General features: G+C 37.0%; 1 protein-coding gene across 11 annotated transcripts in view; it reads left to right on the forward strand.

The window, feature by feature from the left end:
- The window catches only part of THADA (THADA armadillo repeat containing), a 362,728-nt gene that overhangs the window by 213,922 nt on the left and 127,170 nt on the right, over positions 1 to 21,636 (forward strand). The window contains exon 30 of one of the 11 annotated variants that reach the window (XM_057497257.1): positions 19,492 to 19,547. The exons of 9 other annotated variants lie outside the window; for them this stretch is intronic. In XM_057497257.1, coding sequence (XP_057353240.1) covers positions 19,492 to 19,530 — 39 coding nt within the window. In that variant the 3' untranslated portion in view covers positions 19,531 to 19,547. Of the gene's footprint in view, positions 1 to 11,970; positions 12,582 to 19,491; positions 19,548 to 21,636 lie in introns of those variants that run through there. One more of the 11 variants, XM_036925605.2, reaches the window with a different exon arrangement.

Genomic DNA, 21,636 nt, shown 5'->3' on the forward strand with positions numbered 1-21,636 from the left:
TTAATGATTGAACAAATTCTTGTATATAGTATGTGTGTACACATTTGGAATTAGGTGCTAGAAATCTGAGTACATGTTCATGAAAGAAACTCTGATAGTGAATTAGAGATGTAATATAATCCTTGGTGACCAAATCAAAGGGAATGAGGTGGTAGGTAGATTTCTGAAGAAAATCAAGACCAGTGCCCTTTGGTTTATAATCCCAAAGTGGTGGCGAGGCTTCTGCTTCTGTGCCCCACTCCTCTCCAAGACCTCTGTGGACTCATTAAATGAGGAGGGCCATACTTGAAGCCAATATAATATTGCATATCAATTATGCTTTAATAAAAAAAAATTTTCTTAAAGAAGTACCTTATTGTTTTGCATTTGTCTTCAACATCATCACTTCATCTGTTCTGGATACATGTGTAATCTACTTTGTTACACTTCCTTTATCCTAGCCTTTCCTTCTTGGTTGCTTCTCTAATTTTTACTCTTTCCCCCTCCCCTGAAGGAGAAAGGTGAAGGGGAGCACAAAATGAGTAGAGATGCACAATTCCCAGCTGTCTGTCCATTTGAGAAGTTAAACCTTAGCTATCATCACAACAATCACAATGAGTTTAGTCATTTTTAGATTCATGTAAGAAGGTAGAGGTGGCCTGTACATTGTTCAAGGTTGGGCTGTGAGTGACGGTGGAGACCTAAAAACATCTACAATTTAGGAATATGAAATAACACCAAAAGGCTGCCTCAGAGTTTATATTCAAGTGACTATTTTTTTGGTATTTTGGTATAGATTTGAGGATTGAAGACATGTTTGTTCTATTTTCTCTTCCCTGATTGAGCCTTCCAGGGGGAAATAGGCTGCTTGGGAGCGTAGTGAGCAATTAGTGCTAGAGGAGGTCAAGCTCAGTCCCGAGAGCCTTGTCACCCAGTGTAGCACAGACAGCAGCCCTGGCCGTAGCTGGCTAGAAATGCAGACTTCTCGGGCCGCCACTCAGACCTGCTGAATCAGAATGTGCATTTTCACAAGATGCCCAGTTAAACTCATATGCTCATTAAACTTGAAGAAGTAGTTGTCCAAATAAGCCTGTTTCCAGGGTGTTCTAGTGGACCCAGAACCAAAGGTATAAAATAAATATCCATATTGATGTAAATAAATAAATGATTGAACAAATAAATAAGTGGGAAAGAAGAGACAGTCTCCCACACAGAAGAATTCCAAATGATTTATATAGATACATCCTCTCTCCTCCAGAAAGGGAAGCTTAACTTTCCCTTCCCTCATCCCTTGAGAGTGGTGGGCTGTGCGCGGTGACTTGCTTCCACCGAGTATGGGCAGTGGGGAGAGGAGAGTAACTGCAGTGGAGAAATCTGGCCAACACTGCCTGTAAGCTGTGGTCAAGGCTCACATCAGCAGTGTATAAGTCATGTTGACAGCATGTACCCCTGTTATGATAGGAGGAAGATGGCTTGTCACCTTCCATGGTCTTCCTCCCCTAAACCTGTAATCCTAATCTAATAAAAAAAATCAGATAAGCTTACATTGAGGGACTTGTTACAAAATATGACCAGTACTCCTCAAAACTGTTCAGGTCATCAAAAGCAATTAAAAAGTATGAGAAACTGCCTTGGAACAGGGGAGCCTAAGGAGATATGATAACTAAATGTACTGTGGTAGTCTGGATGGGATCCTGGGATGGAAAAAGACGTTAGAGGAAAACTAGTGAAGCCTGAATAAAGTGTATGGAGTTTAGTTAGCAGTAATGTACCAATTACTTCCTTAGTTATGACAAATGTACCATAGTAATGTTAAGACAGTAACAGTGTGAGAACTGGGTGAGGGATGTATAGAACCTTTCTGTACCATCTTTGCAACTTTTTGAAACATCTAAAACTTACTCTGGCCCACTTGAGGTTCTAGTCCTCTCAGGAGAACAGATTTTCTTTCTCGTAGAGTGGCGATGGCTAGAGTTAATCTGCTGCATGTATGTGGATCAGCAAAGCCTCTTGAGAGGGCTCTTCTGAATGTCAGGACATCCTGACATCTGCCTTCATTTGAGTGTGGTATTTGGGTCTTGATCTGGAAAGGAGCAACAGAGTCCTGCTGTTGACCCCAAGCAGGGGTTGGTTGCTTTGCTTCTAAGTGGGACAGAATTAGGCTTCATTCATTTAATATATAGCCTCCAGTAACTGAGACTGAATGTTTAGAATATGGCTGTTTATCACTGTCTGGAGGCATCCTAGTCAATCCCTAACACCACATTCATTGTTGGAAAGGGAATTAGTTCTGTGTGTTTTCAGCTTTAGAATTAAAGAGAACTTTGAAAATAGAGCTAAATGGAGACTATTTTTAAAGAGGAGGTGATTTTCATTAAAAAAAAAAAGTTGGCTCAGTTGTCTTAGCTGCTTATAGGAAACAAATCATCAGAAGAGTCTTGGGACAAAAATGAAGGGTCTTACTTAGGAGTGTAGGCAACAGTCTTTGTATCTGACAGTATAAACAGAAGAAGGCCTGCACTTTCTGATCTGTATCTTTATACACTCCAAATAAAGCAGAAGAGAGTATTACTGGTTGTGTGTAGAATACGTGGAGAGGACAGACATGGAGAACAGCTGTTCTGTTTCCTCAAGTACAATGTTACCCATGCTGTAAATATTGGCTCTGGGAATTTCATAGTGTTGACCCAGCATCAGGGACCCCTTTTAATCTGAAACGGCTTGCAGCTGGGTGGAGTTTCTTGTGTCACATTGTGAACACTGACACCGATTTCACAAAATTCTCTTGCAAAATGCTTTTGCTTGCTTGTGCTTTGTTTTATTCATGTTCTTGGAGACCTTACTGGTACAGGCCCTGTGCCAATTTTCCTTTGCTGTCTTACCACTGTCAGCAGTTCTGTAACAGGATTAAAGAGATACCTCAATTTCCAAAAATAGAAGTTCAAGAGGTTTACTGCCCAGCAGAGGGAAGTCAAAATAACCAGCGTTATATTCTTTTGGCATACAAATTTTCAGTTTCCCACATTGGGACTTTGTACGCCGAAAATGAAAACAGTTAGAAAATTTTCGTCAGTGTAAAATTATGTTGAAGCTCACTCTGGCTTCCCTTTAACACGATTCTTTATTGGAAAGAATTTAGTATAAAGTAGATTCACCTTGGATGTCATCCAGTGACTGAAATGCCAGGCTATGATAGAGTATAAATAAGATGTGGACCCCATTGTATTTACCATTTTAAAATTAAAAAGCAAAAAGAGAAGACACTGTTTTATTGTGGTTACTCCATTCCTACTTGGTATGCACAATTTATGATCTTGTACTGTTTTAATTGTTTAAAGTTTCATGGGCAAACTAGATTATTTTGGGCAAAGAGGATGGTATATGGAAAGAAGTTTTAGATCTATGCAGACCTAAGCTTGCTAGATTCTTTCCCCACTTCCTAGATATTTGGCCTACAGCAAAGCTACTTAAAGTCACAACTGAAGCTTAACCATCTATAAAACAGTAACACCTAATTTGCAAGGTTGATAGAAGTAGAGATGTTATAGGTACAAATTCCCACTATAGTGGCTATCATAGTATAGTTTCTTAATGGTAACTGTCACTAAAAATTATTATTATAAGCTTTAAAATACTATTACATAAGTTACTTAACATTAGGAAGGGGAATAAAATAAATAAATACTGAACCATTGTATTTTTTTGTCCCAAACTCATTTATTGAAAAATACATCTTATCTCTCTGACAGAAAGGCTATCTTTGTTATATACTAAATTTCAATATGCAGTTGCTCTTATTTTCTACACTTGTAGTCTATTCCACTGAGAAGTTTGTCTGTGTATATGCCAGTAGTCACAGTAGCTTTATATCATGTCTTACGGTTTGGTGGGGACTACTTCCCCTTTGTTACTTTTCTTTTCCAGTACCCTCTGAACTTCAAATTGTCTAGTCCACCCATCCTCCATTCTGTTGATATTATTATATTTTAATGGGATCACATTAAATTTATATATTAAACTACTGACTCTAAATAACATCTTTATTATGATGTTGTCCTATTCAAGAACATGGTATGCCTTCTATTCATTAATCTTTTATGTTCCTCAGTAGCATTAGGTTTTAAAGCTTCCTTCATATTTCTCTTTTTATATTTCTTATTACTGTTGTCATAAGTACTTTTCTTATTTATCATCTGACTTCTGCTGTTTTTACTTTGGAAAATGATTAGTTTCTATATATTTACTTTGTAATAATACTGCTGATCATTACACTTATTCTGTCAAACACTGTTTTATGCACTTACATATATTTATTCATTAAATCCTCATAACAGTCCTGGACAGAGTACTGTTTTACAACAAGGAAACTACAGCTCAGGGAGGTTGCATAACTTGTAGAAAGTGGAGATCCAGGGTTTTAGAGCCTGTGCCCCTGAGTTCTGTAATACACTGTACTCAGTCACCTAACTCGTAATAGTATCATTTGTAAAGATCCTTTGTAAGATATTTTCTGTTGATTTTCTTGGGTTTTCCTCATAGTAGTGCATGTTTTTGATAGGGCTGAATAGTCTAGAGATGTCAGTTTTCTCCAGATTTACACATGGGTTTAATGCATTTCCAATAAATTTTTTAGGATTTTTTAAAATAAATTTCACTTGACAATACAACTATATTTATATGAAAGAATAAATAGTAAGAGACAAAATGTTTCTTGATTAGGATTACGTTGACCCTTTAGACCTATTTGGAGGAGAATCAACATTGTTAATGTATAATTTTCATAAGGTAAAATCATTATTTTCAGACAAATATAAAATGGACATATGTAAAAGATATTAACTCATTAACTGCTAATAAGGGAACCAGTAAGATGTTATGATCAGCTCAAAGATCATCTAAAAAACTAGGGTATTTATAGGCAATTTAACAGAGTATTAGTATAAGATTGCTGAATTATATGTAAGAGTTTAATTATATGTAAGACAGCAGATCATAAATCTTGGGGGTTATCTGTTCCACTGAATAGAAATTATTTGCGTCTCTACTCCTTCAAGTTCACAAGTACCTTTACTAAGTATGGGATCTTTAATCAATAGTAAACAAGAAGATGTACTAAGTTTATTCCTCAACTAGTAATTGGTAAACAATGATCCTTCTCAACCCATCCTGCCCCCTATTTTGTAAATAAAGTTTTAGTGGAACACAGTTATACCCGTTTGTTTATATATTTTCTGTGGCTGCTTTTACAATATAATGCCAGAGTTGGACAACAGATATGATATGACCCACAAAGCCTATTATATTTACTCTCTGGCCCTTTACAGAAAAAGCTTGCTGAATACAGGCCTACACAATACTTGGATGAGGTATTATATATGTCTTACATATATTTTGTTACATTTATTCCAAAATATTTCATGTTTTTGATACTATTAAAAATAATTGTTTAAAAATTTTTATTATTGGAATACAGTTGATATACAATATTATGTTATTACAGGTGTACAACATAGTGACTTGATGATTATATACATCACTAGATGCTTGCCACAGTAAGTGTAGTTTCCCTTGTTTCCATACCAAGATATTACAAGAGGAGGTGATTTTCAATTAAAAAAAAAAAGTTGGCTCAGTTGGCTCAGCTGCTTATAGGAAACAAATCATTAGAAAAGTCTTGGAATTCCATTTTTGGTTTTCCATTCCCACGAATGGATTTCCATTCCCATTACTAATTTTTATTATAATTTGCAGTTTGTACCTCTTTATTCTCCTCACCTACTTCTTGCATACTCTTACCCTCCTCTGTATGGTAACTGGCAGTCTGTTGTCCATGCTTATGAGTCTACTTCTTTTTTGTCAGTTAATTTGTCTTGTTATTTGGGTTCCACATATAAGTGAAATCATATGGTATTTGTCTTCTTCTGTCTGACTGATTTCACTTAGCATAATACCTCTAGGTCCATCTATGTTGTAACAGATGGCAAGCTTTCCCTCTTTTTATGGCTGAATAATATTCCATTGTGTATATGTACCTCGTTTTCATTCATCTGCCGATGGACATGTGGGTTGCTTCCATATCTTTGCTATTGTAAATAATGCTTCAGTGAACAGAGGCATGCGTGTATCTTTTTGAATTAGTTATTTTGGTTTCTTTGGGTAAATTCCCAGAAGTGGAATTGGTGGGTTGCATGGTATTTCTATTTTTAGTTTTTTGAGTAATCTCCATTTTGTCTTCCACAGTGGCTGGACCAAGTCACATTCCTGCCAACGGTGTAAGAGGGCTTCTTTTTCTCCACATCCTCACCAACTCTTGTTATTTCTTGTGTTTTGGGTGGCTATTCTGACTGTTATGAAGTGATACATAATTGTGATTTTGATTTACATTTCCCTGATGATTAGTAATATTGAGTATCTTTTCATGTGTCTGTTGTCCATTTAATGTCTTCTTTGGAAAAATGTCTACTCAGGTCATCTGCCCATTTTTAAATTGGGTTATTTTTCGTGTTGAGTTGTGTGAGTTCTCTATGTATTTTGGATATTAGCCAGTTATTAGATATATCATTTACAAATATATTCTCCCATATGGTAGGTTGCCTTTTTGTTTTGTTGAGGGTTTCCTTTGCTGTGCAGAAGATTTTAGTTTGATATAGCCCCACTGTTTATCTTTGCTTTTGTTTCCCTTTCCCATGGAGAAGTATCTGTAAAGAAATTTCACATGTTGATGCACATGAGATTCTTGCCTATGTTTTCTTCTAATAGTTTTATGGTTTTGTGTCTTACATTTAGGTCTTTAATCCACTTAGAGTTTACTTTTGTGTATGGTGTAATGTAGTGATCTAGTTTCATTCTTTTGCTTGTAGCTGTCCAGTTTTCCCAATACTGTTTATTGAAAAGATCATCTTTTCCCCATTGTATATTCATGGCTCCTTTGTTATATATTAATTGACCATATATGTGTGGGTTTATCTCTGACCTCTCTATTCTGTTCCATTGGTCCATGGGTCTGTTCTTGTGCCAGTACCATACTGTTTGATTACTGTAGCTTTGTAGTGTAGCTTGAAATCAGGGAGTGTGATACCCCCAGCTTTGTTCTTCTTTCTCAAGATTACTTTGGTTATTTGGGGTCTTTTGTGGTTCCATATAAATTTTAGGATTACTTACTCTAGTTTATTGAAAAATGCCACTGGCATATTTTATAGGGATTCCATTGAATTTGTAAATTGCTTTGAGCTGGATGGCCATTTTGACAATATTAATTCTTCCTACTCATGAGCATGGGATAAATTTCCATTTATTTGTGTCTTTGTCAATTTCTTTCTTTAGTGTCTTATGGTTTTCAGAGTACATGTCTTTCACCTTGTTGGTTAGGTTTATCCCTAGATATTTTACTCTTTTTGATGCAGTTGTAAATGGAAATGTTTTCTTGATTTCTCTGTCTGCTAATTCATTGTTAGTATATGGCAATGCAACAGATTTTTGTATATTGATGTTATATCCTATGACTTTGCTGAATCCAGTTATTAGTTTTAATAGTTTTTTGGTGGAGTCTTTAGGATTTTCTATGTATGGTATCATGTCATCTGTCTTTTATCTCTTTTTCTTGTCTGATATTCATGGCTAGTACTTCCAGTGCTATGTTGAATAATAGTGGTGAGAGTGGACATCCTTGTCTTGTTTCTGATCTTAGAGGAAAAGCTTTCAGCTTTTTGCCATTCCTGTGGGTTTGTCATATATGGCCTTTATTATGTTGAGGTATGATCCCTCTCTGCCCACTTTGTTAAGAGTTTTTATCATGAATTGATGTTGAATTTTATCAAATGCTTTTTCAGCATCTGTTGAGAAGATCATGTGATGTTTATCCTTCCTTTTGTTAATGTGGTGAATCACACTGATTGATTTGTAGATAGTGTGCCATCCTTGCGTCCCTGGAATAAACCCCAGTTGGTCATGATGAATGATCCTTTTGATGTATTTTTAATTCGATTTGCTAATATTTTGTTGAGAACTTTTACATCTATGTCCATCAGGAATATTGGTCTATAGTTTTCATTTTCTGTACTATCTTTGTCTAGTTTTGGTATTAGAGTTATACTGGCCTCAGTGAATGAGATTGAAAGTATCCTTCCTCTGCTATTTTTTGGAATACTTTAAGAAGGATAGTTATTAGCTCATCTTTGAATGTTTGTTAGAATTCAGCTCTGAAGCCATCTGATCCTGGACTTCTGTTTATTGGGATTTTTCGATTACCCATACATTTTCACTACTAGTAATTAGTCTGTTCATATTTTCTATTTCTTCCTGGGTCAGTTTTGGAAGATTGTTTGTTTCTAGGAATTTATCCATTTCTTCTAGGTTGTCTGATTTATTAGCATGTAAGTTTTCAAAACTTCTCTTATAATTCTTTGAATTTCTGCTGTTAATTGTCTTTCATTTTTCATTTCTGATTTTGTTTATTTGTATCCTCTCTCTCTTTTTTTCTTGGTAAGTCTAGCTAATGGTTTGTCTATTTTGTGTATCTTCTCGAACCAGCTCTTGTTTTCTTATTCTCTATTTTATTTATTTCTGTTCTGATCTCTATTATGTCCCACCTACCAATTTTGGGCTTTGTTTGTCCTTTTTCTAGCTCTGTTAGTTGTAGGGTTAGATTGTTTATTTGAGATTGTTCTTGTTTCTTGAGGTAGGCCTGTATTGCTACAAACTCTTCTCTCTTAGAACCCCTTTTGCTGCATCCCACATATATTTGAACTGTTGTGTTTCTATTTACACTTGTCCCCATTTACTGTTCGATGTCCTTTTTGATCTGTTCCTTGATCCATTGGTTATTTAGAAGCATGTTGTTTAGGCTCCATGTGTTTGTGTTTTTCCTAGTTTTTTCTTGTAATTGATTTCTAGTTTCATACCACAGTGGTCTGAGAAGATACTTGATACAATTTCAGTCTTAAATTTGTTAGGACTTGTTTTGTGTCCTAATATGGCATCTATTTTGGAGAAAAATATGTATTTCTCTTCCTTTTGGATAGAATGTTCTGTATGTATCTGTTAAGTCCATCTGGTCTAATGTGTCATTCAGTGCCTCTATTTCCTTTTAATTTTCTGACTGAATAATCTATCTATCCGTTGATGTAAGTGGGGGTGCTAAAGTCTGCTGTTCATTCTCTCCAGTGTATTTTTTATTTTTTATTGAACTCTTCATCTCTGATTGGTTCTTTTTTAGGCTTTTTACCTCTTTGTTGAGGTCCACTTTGAGTACCATAGTTGTTTTCTCAAGTATAGTGGGTATCTTTATAACCATTGCTTTAAACTATCAGGTAGATCAGTTAACTCTGTTTCTTTCAGTTTTTCCTTTTTTTCTCCCTTGTTCTATTGTTTGGAACATATTTCTCTGTCTCCTCAGACTTTCTGTGCCCTATTCTGTGAATTAGTTGAAAGAGCGTGCTCTCCCAGTCTTGAAGCCCTTGTGTGGGAGAGTCCCCTATGTAGACTGTATGTGCCTTGTGGTTTTGGAAAACTGGAAGCCAAGTAAGTTTTTTCCCAGTGCTGGGGCTTGCAGGGCATAGTCCTGTGGGCACAACATTGGTGGCCTGTTGTAAGGGATCCTGGGTGGACACCTGTTTGTTCTGGTGCACTGGAGGTGGAGATGGTGGGCCAGCAGCCAGTTGGGGGTGCAATCTGTTTAACTCCCAGATTAGTGCTAGCTGAGTCCCCTGTGTCTCCTCACCCATATGCCTGGGCACACCTTGGGATCTTGGGGCCACTCCGGAGAATTCCCACATCAGGCGCCCACTGTCCCACTAGTGATATGGAGTCAGACTCTGTACACATTCCCATCAGCCCCTGTGCACTCTGGGATGCTTCCAGGAATTCCTTCATCAGCACCCAGAGTTGTTCTGGTGGATGGAATCAGGCACCATGTGCACACATGTTTCTCCTTGGCCCCTGCACACTCTGGGCTGCTATGGGGGATTCCTGCATTGGCATCTGCTGGTCCCACTGGTGGTCAGGGGTCAGACCCACACATGCATTCCCTGTGGTACTCTGGGTAGTTGCCTAGGTGGCATCAGCTCACAGATTGGTGAATCCTCCCTGTGAGCCAGGTAACTTTCTGGTCCTGCTGACGAAGGAAGACCGGTGGATAATAGCAGGCAATAAGGCAGAACTGCTGGATCTCCAGTAGTCATGCCTGGCTGTAGAACGGTGGGGGGCAGGGGACTGCCTAGACCAAGTCTGAGATTGGTGTGTACACCTAGATCCTACTCTTGGCTGCACTAAGATGTGCAGAAGGAGCACAAACAGTGGCACTGGTCGGCTCCTCTGATCTCAGGTTACCTCCAGCGGTTTCCTTGCCAACCAGTAGATGTTTAGTTCTGAAACTTAGATTATTTCACTATCGTTTGTTGCAGTTTAAACTGCAAGGCTTTTTTCCTGTGCCTCAGGGCAGGGACAACAACCTGGCTCTCTCATGCATGCCCCTCCCCTCCACTCTGTGCTGGTTACATGCAATTACCATGTCTCTGTCTCTCCTGCCATTTTGCAGTTTGGTGTGTGTGTGTGTGTGTGTGTGTGTGTATGTGTGTTTTCTGTGTGTGTGTGTGTGTGTGTGTGTGAGATTTCTGTGTGTGTGTGTGTGTGTGATTTCTGTGTGTGTGTGTATGTGTGTGAGATTTCTGTGTGTGTGTGTGTGTGTGTGATTTCTTTGTGTGTGTGTGTGTGTGTGTGTGTGTGTGTGTGTGTGTGTGTGATTTTTCTGTCCCTCATTGTATAGAAGATGTTCACTTTGGTCTCTGTTCTTTAGGATGAAATGCTCTGTGTGTAGGTGTAGATTTGGCATGTAGATGGGAGTAGATGGATACAGGCTCTCTCTACTCCACCTTCGCAGAATCCCTCAATGTTTAAAAAATTTTTAATTACAGTTGTTTGTTGCTAGTCTTTACGAAGTATGGTTTTCATATATTAACCTCATATTCTTGCTAAAACTTATTAGTTTTTGTATCTTAAATACAGATTCTTTAAGATTTTACACATAGATAGATACCATGTTTTCTGTGAATAAGGCAGTTTTCTTTCTTTCTTTCCAATTGATTTGTCTTTTATTTCCTTGTCTTATTTTGCTGGGTAGGACCTCCAGTATAATGTTGAATAGGAGTAGTAAGAATGGACATTCTTACTTTTTCCCAGCCACAGGGGAAAATCATTAAACCTTTCATTGATACCATATATTAGCTGTAGGTTTTTTCCTAGATGCACTTTTTCAAGTTGAAGAATTTCTCTTTTCTTTCTAGTTTATTGAGAATTTTTATCACGAACAGATGTTGAGTTTTGTCAAATGCTTTGACCACATCTATTGAGATATTCAGATGTTTTTCTTTTTTTAATGTATTGATTGGTGAATTATATTGATTTTCAAATACTGAACCAGCTTTAAGGTAAACCCCATTTCTTCTTGATATATTATCCTGTTTATTAATTACTGAATTAGATTTGCTAACATTTTATTAAATGTCTTTGTTTCTAGAAAGGTTTTCCTTGAAAAAGAAGATCAGTAATTATAGAACTTCCCATATCAAGTCCTCAAGCATGATGTAAAGGCACATTAATATTTATAATCGTTCTAAATAAAATGTTTGGTACTAATTCATCATTAGAAAGAATGATCAGAGGACAAAACGAAGAAACCAGAAACAAACCCTAGTATATATGAAAGTTAATATATCATAAAGGTTCTATTAGTACTGTTTTTCATAGAAACACTGAAAATGTTAGGCTTTTTGTTTTCATTTTTGAATCACCATTTGTGATTTAAACTATATATTGTATATAATACTTGAATCACATAAACATGTCATGATTATTTTGTACACCCCATAGCATTTGACCTTAAACCCTCAGTAAAGATTTGTTGAATAAATGAACTAAATTAATGCTGTGTTTTAATGATCCAAAGGGTATGATAATATTTTCTTTTCCTCTATGTTTTCCTTTTGGTTACATTAGAAATAATCTAATGAAGATCTTAAATACTTAGACTAATGCTCTACTTCTGTCACATTGGAAGCTGAACTTTCTACCACTTTGAGATACTGTTTGGATAGCTGACTTCCTTTTGGTGACATGAAACATAGGAATGCTGCACAGCAGAACAAGAAAACTCAGAAAGCTCCCCTCTGTCAACTATATTGATTTGGTGGAGATTCGAAGACCTGCACTCCCTGCAATACAAACTTCTCAGAGTTAGAAACTCCTGGCCTTATAACTCCAGTTTAACGGCCATATCAATTCTCCCTTTGTTCATTTAAAAAAGTGAGATTTTTCTAAATTGAAGAGGAATTGTCATTCATTTGAACTTTACTATCTTAGAGTTTGTTTTTTGTAATTCTCACATTAAGACTGCACTCCTCAAGTTTACTTTCCGCCATGATTGTTCCTCACAAACTCATATTTTGAATTATTCAGTCAGCTTAACAGAAATACTACTTGACAGTCATTTCTTTATTTTAGTGTAGTTCATATTGCTGACCATATTTAAATAATAAACCAGCAGCTCTTTAAAATTTGTTTTTGTTTAAAAAGATTTCTTGTACATTCAGATTGGTCTTTTTCCCAATTATTTTTTATTCAAGAAGTGTTGCTGTTTCTTAGGTATTTACTACTGATATGTACACATTTGTTTAGCTGAGCTCATCAGCATCAAAGCCTACCAAGGAGGAGGTGACAACAGGCATTTAGAGGATGAGAGAATGTGTTTGTCGAGTGGTGATAAAAACCCAACACCTAAGGACAAGTTCCCACAACCATCAGAAATCCAAGATGAGTTGTATATCCTAGGGCCTGGGTTTTATAATCCATCACTGGCTTGGGTAGTAGATATTTAAACAGTGGAAAATGTTAGCACATAAATATAGCAGCTAAAATAACAAGTGATTCCTTAGCACACCAGAAAAGGGAAAAAGATAGTGGACCTTCGTAACAATTAAGTGGCCAAATTGTATATAGAGGCTTAGTAAACAGACCAAAGTGATTTGGTCCATAGTCAGTAAAACAGTTTTTGGTGGAAAAACTGTAAAGGTTTAATTCATTTCTTTTACTAAGGAGTTCGTGTGTTCAGGGTTAAGTTAAAAAAAAGAATCAAAGAGTTTGAAAATAAGAGTCTTTGTAGCAAAAGGTGCACATTCTGATTTTTCTTCTTTTTTCTTCACTTTTATAAGAGCATATTCTTACTGAATATTCTTTAACATAAAGAGGCAAATTATTTACTTCTGAAGGTTCGTCCCTTCCACCCACAAAAAGTGAATACTGTTATTTGTAGATTATGAACAATTAGTAACTACTGTTAATATTTAAGTTAATGCGGGAGGTGAGAATTCTACCATTTAACCACCAATGCAAAAAATGTTATAATGTACTTTTTAGAACAAACGTGATAATCTTATGTAATGGAATCATTTGTTGAGTTATATTATTACAAGTAAAAACTATATAATTATGCAAATATAAAAATTCAGTTAGCTGTACACTTCATATTTGGCAATTTAAGTTGTATTTTGATTTTAAAATACCCTTTAATTAGAATGGTGGTCAGGGTTTAGGAATTGTGTTTGATAACTGGGGGAGTTATATACTTTATAACTATGGAGAGGATGTTCTTTTCTTAACTGTTTCCCCAAAGATTAAAGCTTGTGGTTAATTAAAAACAGGGAGAATATTTTTAAACTCTACCTTCAAATCACTTATATAGACTGTTTGGCACAATTAAGGTCCAACAGCTTGAAAAAGAGTATCTTATGTGCATGATTTTCAGCATTCACTTCAAAGCAGAAATGTAGTATTCATTAATCTTGTTCTTTGATTGTGATGTTAGCTCTTTTGTTACTGTTGAGTTTACCTTGGCCTGAGTGCTGGCAATTAAATGGCAGAGTGAAGATTACTGGAAAACATTAACTTGTTATTGTTAGTTGACATTGTGCTGAGGTTTATGGGAAGTAGAGTTTATAAATAGCCTGGTCTATGCATTGATTTAGAAACCTGTTCAGTTTCAGGGATGAATCTCATCATACAAACCATTCATTGTTTACATTTGAAGCTTTTATTTAACAGAGGATGGGTTCACCCTTTTGAAAAATGTGATATTGAACATAGCTATTGTACACCTCCATTGAAACTTTTGCTTTATGTTAACTTTTTGAATAAATTGGCTTTGTATTATTTACTCAGCTTTATTTTTCTGGATATTATGTTAGTGGAAATCTTTCACCTCTAGAAAGGGTCCTAAATTCCTTTCTATTTGATGTAATTCACTTATATTTTAATCTAGAATGCTCTTCATGTTTTGACTGAGTGTGTTCTAAATAAGCGTCCTTAAACACGTGCAGTGTTCAACATGAGACTTCTGTTCATTTCTGACAAGTGTTCCAGTATGTCCTTGGCTGAAAGGAAGCCTGCTACTTGAATTTTTATCATGCACTATCACATGCAAATTATTAACTCAGAGGTCTCCCCAGTGTGATGGTGGAAAGAACACAGGGTTAAAGCAGTAATCCTTGAGAGATGAAAGGAAGTTGACTATAAGAACTCTAAGCAGTCAGACAAGGCAAAACAGATTACTAGAAATCTGGCCAAATTACTGAATAACTGTCTTCCTCTTTCAGGCCAAGAGACAAACCCTAGTTTGCATTCTCATTCTCATTCATCTTATGCTGAGGGAAGGATTGAGTGCTACTCTGGTAGGCTTCAAGACATGGAGTTTTAGGGGTTTTTTTTTTCTTTTTTTAGTTGGATGGTGTTTTATCCATCAGTCAGTAAGGTTTTAATTGAGTTTCAATTAAATGCTCAATACTGTGCTAATTAAGTACTGGGTGGATCTAAAGCAGTATAAACTCTTCACCAGAATCTTGCAGTATAAATTACCAAGATACAACCAACAAATCTGAAGCAGAAAATTACACATAATCACAGAATATATTAATTTTAAGTCAAATTACCAGCATGGGTGGAATAGGTAGACTCTTCATAACTAAACCGTAAATAATTTAGGCGATCCGCTGTATGTTGTCAGACCACTGATGATTAGGACACTGACAAAAACAGGAAGGTCATATGTTTCCCAAACTTAGCTGACACAAGAGTGACCTCAGGCACTGTTCAGAATACAGATTCTCAAGCTCCTGTCCTGAAAGCTTTGTGTGTAGATCTGAGGTAGGACCCTAGAAACTGCCTTTTGAATGTGCAACACAGGTTATTCATGTGATCAGGCAAGTTGGGAAAGCATTGGGTTAAAAGTAGAAGAGAGGGATTCAATGTACCAAATTGAGTTAAAATGAAAGGCAAAGGAATTCTTGTGTCAGGTCTAGGAGATAGCAGAGATTTACTCCCCCAGTGATGGGTATTATATATCACGAGGTAATTTGTCCTTGAGGTTAAAGACTATGAAGAGCAGTAAGAAAATCTTGAAATTTCTAAGCTCAGCTATTTAATGGGCAAAAAGCATTCTGGATTTCATTTTATCACTTATTTTCTACCCCAAACCTGTTCTGCTCTAGGAAGGGTTCTCCTGGTCATTCATCTGGAGAGCAGGAAAGCAGACAAGAGGGAAGAGGAAGGATTTGAAATAGTAGCTTGGAAGATGAGAGGGGAAGACTCTTCCAAGTTTAAAGGGCAGCTGGCAAGACTGCCCAAAGGCAGCAGTGGAGGAAGCAGGAGACTGAGTGAGCTGTTTAGTAACACAATATATTTTAGTCAAGATAAAGGGGCATGAAGTAAGAGTTGTGGGAAACCAGGGCATAGACAACAATAATAATTGTGTATGACACATTTTATAAAGATCAAGAGGTCAGCAGTGCACATTAGCTCTTGGTCTTCATGATATCCTCACCCAGAGAGTTAGAGGGGAGGTTGTTACATTATTTCAGTTTTATAGCTATTGGAAGAGGAGTCTGTTACAGATAGTGAACTAGAGAAAGAAGTAAGAATTAGAGCCAATAGGTTTTCTTGACCAGTGTTAGGCTGAGATAAGAGTCGGGAGGATAAAGAGCAGAAAAGGACTGTCTTGATGTTGAGTTTGAAATTTTGAACAGATTTTAGCACAGGCAAATGAAAAAAAAGTTACCAACAGGTTAAAAAAGTAGTGTGGAGTGGGGATGAGAAAAGGGACTGAAAATGTTGAGAGGGTTTTTAGCTTTGAGCAAAGAGAAAGTAGATATTATATGGGATCTAGAGTTGGTGGTTCAGCACAAGTATATAAATATAAAACTTTTGTACCTCCTTAAAATGACTTACAAATGCCATACTGATCATAACAGTAGTCTCAACCACATTTTCTCTGGTAAGCATAATACTTTTTTAAATAGCTTGCAATGGAGAAAGTTTTTAAAAAATTAAACGTTGTCTAAGAACTTAGTCTGTGGTGGTTGGTTTTTTTCCCCTCCACAGTAGCAGAGAGATGGGAAAAGCAGTGGGCACTAGAAAATCAATAAAACAGATCTTTACTATGTGCTCATACATTCTAGTATCTCAGTGTCACTTGATAATTGTTCCTTTGCCTACAGTTAATACAGCCTTACAGCTTTTCTCTAATAGTAGGCATGGCTATTTTTAATTAGCATCTGATGCTAACTTTTTTAAGGATTAAGAGAAATCAAAATGGGGCTCTGGGGGCTTCTAATTAATGCAGGCTCACAATATCAGTTGGTACTCTAAAGTAAATGTGTAGTTCCCAAAAGACAAGGAACTCTGTAATCAGAGAATTTAAAACACGTCCCAGAAATAATACCCAATATAAAATTACAATATTAGATATTGTTGACTGGATTGTAGGGCATCTTAAAAATATTTGTTTTAATTTTAATTGTGATAAAATGCACATAAAGTTTAGCATCTTTACTATTTTTAGGTGTTCAGTTCAGTAGTGTTCTTAACACTATTAGGTTGTATTTACATTGTTGGGCAACCCATTTCCAGAACTTTTTCATCTTGCCAAATTGAAACTTCTTACCCATTAAACAACTCCTTACTTTTTCCTTCCCACAGTCCCTGGCAACTACCATTGTATTCTGTTTCTATGAGTCTGACTTTTCTTGATATCTATATAAGTGAAATCATATAATATCTGTCTTTTTGTGACTGGCTTATTTCTCTTTGCATAATATCCTTAAAGTTCATCCATGTTGTAGCCTGTGCAAGAATTTCCTTCCTTTTTAAGGCTGAGTAACACTCCATTATATGTATTTACTACATATGTTTATTTATCCGTCTGTCAGTGAACATTTGGTTTACTACCACCTCTGGCTACTCTGAATAATGTTGCTATGAACATGGGTGTACAAATACCTCTTGGAGGCCCTCCTTCTAATTCTTTTAAATGTATACCCAGAAGTGGAATTACTGGATCATATGGTAGTTTTGTTTTTATTTTGAGAAACTGCAGTACTTTTTTTCAATAGAAATGTAGGGAATCTTAATTTCTTGTTTTAGTTAGACAGCAAGTAACTTCAATGGGAACCTTGATGTTTGTTTCTTGGCCTCATTTTCCTTTAATATTAAGAAGTATTGTACATAAACTTACCCTTTCTCATTTGTATTCCTCCACTGCGTTATGGATGTCTCCACTCTCTACCCACCTGCATACCCCAATCCTACTGAAACTGTTAAATCTCATACATTTTTCATCGAAATTGGAGATCTGAGAAATAAGAAGACCCCTTGCGGTCATGGAGGGTAGCTGCCAGTTACATGGACATAACTCCAAATCCACTTGACTCTCTTTATCTGTGACTTTTTCCTAATTAAACTCCACGTTCTTCACAAAATGAGCTTTTCCTTCACCCCACCTTTCTTAGATCTTTCATTAACTGAAACCCTATGCATTTGTATATAGTTTTCTAGATGGTAATTTTCAGTTGTTGATATTTTACTTTTTAAGTGGAACTGATTTTATATTTTATTTAGTAAAATGGCACAGAACTGATTTAACTTGTTAAATCTGTACCATCTTAAGAAATAAAAGAGAGAAAATCTATCTACAAACTGCCTACTAAATATCGCCTTTTCTCTCAGTGAGCATGTATCCTGGAGTGAACAGTGAAATGTGAATTGGAAATGTACTGTCTCTTTAGTGTCTCTGGCTGTGCTGAATACCATTCAAAGTAATTTTTACTATATACGATGCCCACCTTAGCCACTGGCTTTCGACCTCCCTCTCACAGAGTATGTTACTGTATTGTACTTGTATGCTGTCTCTTCACATAAATCATAAACTCCTGGAAGCAGAGATTAGCATTCCTTGCATCCCCATTGGACCAGGAGACAATCCATTCCTTTTTTTGAGCAAGTGAAAACTCTTTATTCCACCTTTTAGCTAAGCCACAAACCTGGGCCCCCACTGATTTACACTGATACACAGATCACAAGAATAACCTGTGTTGCACATTCAAAAGGCAGTTTCTGGGGTCCTAACTCAGATCTATGAATGGCACTACCAGTCATCCAGTTTTTCAAGATGAAACCTGCAGTAAGGTTTTAATTCCTATCTTTTCTTCAGCTTGGTTCTGGATGTCTCTGCTCTCTACCTACCTGCATACTCCAATCCTACTGAAACTGTTAAATCTCACATGTTTTTCATTGAAATTGGAGATCTGAGAAATAAAAAGACCCCATGTGGTCATGGAGGCCCACCAGTATCATCTGCTTCTCTACTGTTAATCTCTGTGCCACTCCCCTTGTCCAAGCCACCCTCAGCTTTTGCATTCTATCTCCACCATAACTCTTGCCTTCAGTCTATTCTCTCTGTAGGGCAGAATGACCTTTTTAAAACACAGATGAGATTAACTTAATTCCCTGCTTAAAGCCTGTTAGTCATTTTCCATCACACTTAAAACAACTCCAGACTTCTTAAAGTAGTTTATAAGCACCAAAATGACCAGACCAGCCTGCCTCTACTTCCTCGCCTCATGCTGCTTTCCCTTTCATTGAACCCTAACCCCATGAACCTTCCTCTTAATTCCCAGACCTTGTCCTGCCCTAGGGCCCTGGTACATTCTCTCTACTTTATCTCTGCCTGGATGGGTTCAACAAATGTTATATTTGCTGAGTAACTGAATAAGTCAGGAGCTTCCTAAGGACTTAGATTGTGGAACATGGTATTAGAAATTGATGAGAATGCCTAGTGCAGTGGTTCTCAACCTGGGGCCATTTACCCCCACAGGGGACATTTGGTAGTGTTTGAAGATACTACTGGTTGTCATAACTTACAGCATGTCATCAGCATCTAATGGGTACAGGCCAGGGATGCTGGTTAACATCCTGTAATGCACAAGACAGGACCCACAACAAAGAATTACCTGATCTCAAACATCAATAGTGCTGAGGTTGAAAAACCTTCCTTAAGACTAATAACATTTACATTAGAAGAAGTCAGTTTTAATAGCTCTGCTGGGCCTTCAAGTCTATCACATTACATAAAAAGCCTATTTAAATAATACTAGGAAAGTGAATCTTGACTAAAGACTTCTCTCCTGTCCTCAGGGATGTCCCATCTTCCATCCCTACTCCACAAACTTATGAACGAACATTCCCTATTGGTGAGTATCTTGCTCACTTCCTTATAATGCTAAGATGAACTCAGCCTTTCTATTTGTTCTTCCAATGATAAAATGACTACTAATTTCCAAAATTGAAGGTATACCCCTGGATCAGGTAAGAAATTTCCCTCTTCCTCCTCTGCCACTTCAAAGGTTTCTGAGTAAATTCCTTTTTGTGATGGCTAAGATTCTGCCTGTTATGGAGACGTGATTAAGTCTGCTAAGAGTTTACCATTAGTTTCAAGAAGATAGGAACAACCCAGTTGCCTTCTTTAAAAATCAGGAATCTGTGGAATTTTAAATACATGCACACATATGCATATACCTTTCAAATAAGACTATAGTGTAAGACCATAAGGCTTCATTATATTAATACCCAGACATCCATGATGTGAGACTAATGTACACAGGAAGGATGCTTTGTTTCGCTTGAATTAAATGAAAGCAGACTGGCCAGATTCACCCATGAAGTGATCTGGGTGAAAGCTTAAGTATTTTTTAAAGACTTACCTGATTTGGGCCATTCAGGAAATAAGAATGTGCTTACTTAGCTTATTTTAAAGTGCTTGCCTCTCTGAGGCAGGACTAAGGAGCCGGAAATTTTATCTCTGTATCAGTGAATTTGTGGAGCGTGCTCTGTTGGAAATAGTATCAAGGATAAACCTCCTGAGAGTCATAACTAATCAATGTAAATCACAAATGCAGGAAATTTAGCTTATGACAAAAAGGGCAAACTTGATAACAAGTACTATACTTCTGCTTCTCAAGGCACCTGAGGGATAATAATTAATTTATCCTTGCTGTACACTTGGTCACTGTTACGAGCTGTAGTAAGATGATAAGTCAGAAAGCACAGTTTCTGAGAAAGTCATCAGAGACCACTGAGGAAAGTATTGCTAAGGAACAACATGGCAACAGGCAGAAGTCCAGTGGCCGAGCAAAAACAACTGCTAAAAACAGAACATAAGCAGGTACCACAAAGGAGGAAAAAGTCCTTAATAATGCAGAACCAGGAGAACATAGGTGCCTCAGGTGGATGGACAGGGGCAAGGTGAGTGTGCTTGCTACGGCAGTACAGAGAGATGCCTAAAGTACACAGCAAAATTAAAATCACACATGGGGCATGCCATCCATTAAGAAGGATGGTGGATCTTTTTAAAGAGTAATTACAAAGTACTCTTCCTATCAAGTATGTTTTAGACTTCACAGTATACTCATGAAATTAGTATATCATTAGCTCCATTTTATAGATGAAGAATTAAGGCTCAGAAAGGTTAAATAATTTTCTCAAGGTCACCAGCTGGGTCTTGACAGCAAAGCCAGTGCTCTTACGGTAGGCCAGGGTCTTTCTGCCTCAGCACTATTGATATTTTAGGCAGGATAATCATTGTGAGAGGCTGCCCTGTATGCTGGTGGGTGTGCATGGCTGGCCTCTACCCACTAGAAGCGAGTAGCACCACCTTCCAGATGTGACAACCAGAAATGTTTCTAGACATTGCTGAATGTCTCCTGGGAGCAAACTCAGCCCAGATTTAGAACCACTTGTCTAAAGTCCTAAGTTTTTCAGTATGAACCTAGTGGGCACTGAGAGGCATGTCCTGCTGTATAGTTACAGTCAGTACCAGACCTGGCTGGGTGGGCTTGTTTATGGGAAAAATCCATAAGAACTTCTCTTAGAAGTTTCCTATACCTGATTCTCATAGGCTTCCAGCAATATAGTGAAAGGAGACAGGCCGAAATGGATTATGGATGATTACTTAGAGTCGTTTCATTGAGCCCTTTATTCAACAAATAAACATAATGGCTCCTGGGAGAAAGGTTTCACAGAGGTGCCAGTGTTTAAGATGAAGTAGGTTTAGAAAGAAGATTATGAGTTTCCTCAAGATTAATTTAGGGGATGATGAAGTCATGTAGATTACATGACATGTTAGTAGGCTATAGCAGGCTGAGGGCCCACACCACAGACATACTCCATCCTCCAGGACTTGGATTCATTGGGCATTGTACTTTGGAAGCCGACCCATTTGCAAGCAGTCTCGGTGTTTACTTTCACTATTGAGTTAACTGTTGCCTTGGAAGTACTGTTTAT

The sequence above is a fragment of the Manis pentadactyla genome, chromosome 2, assembly GCF_030020395.1.
Source record: "Manis pentadactyla isolate mManPen7 chromosome 2, mManPen7.hap1, whole genome shotgun sequence".
NCBI lineage: Eukaryota > Metazoa > Chordata > Mammalia > Pholidota > Manidae > Manis > Manis pentadactyla.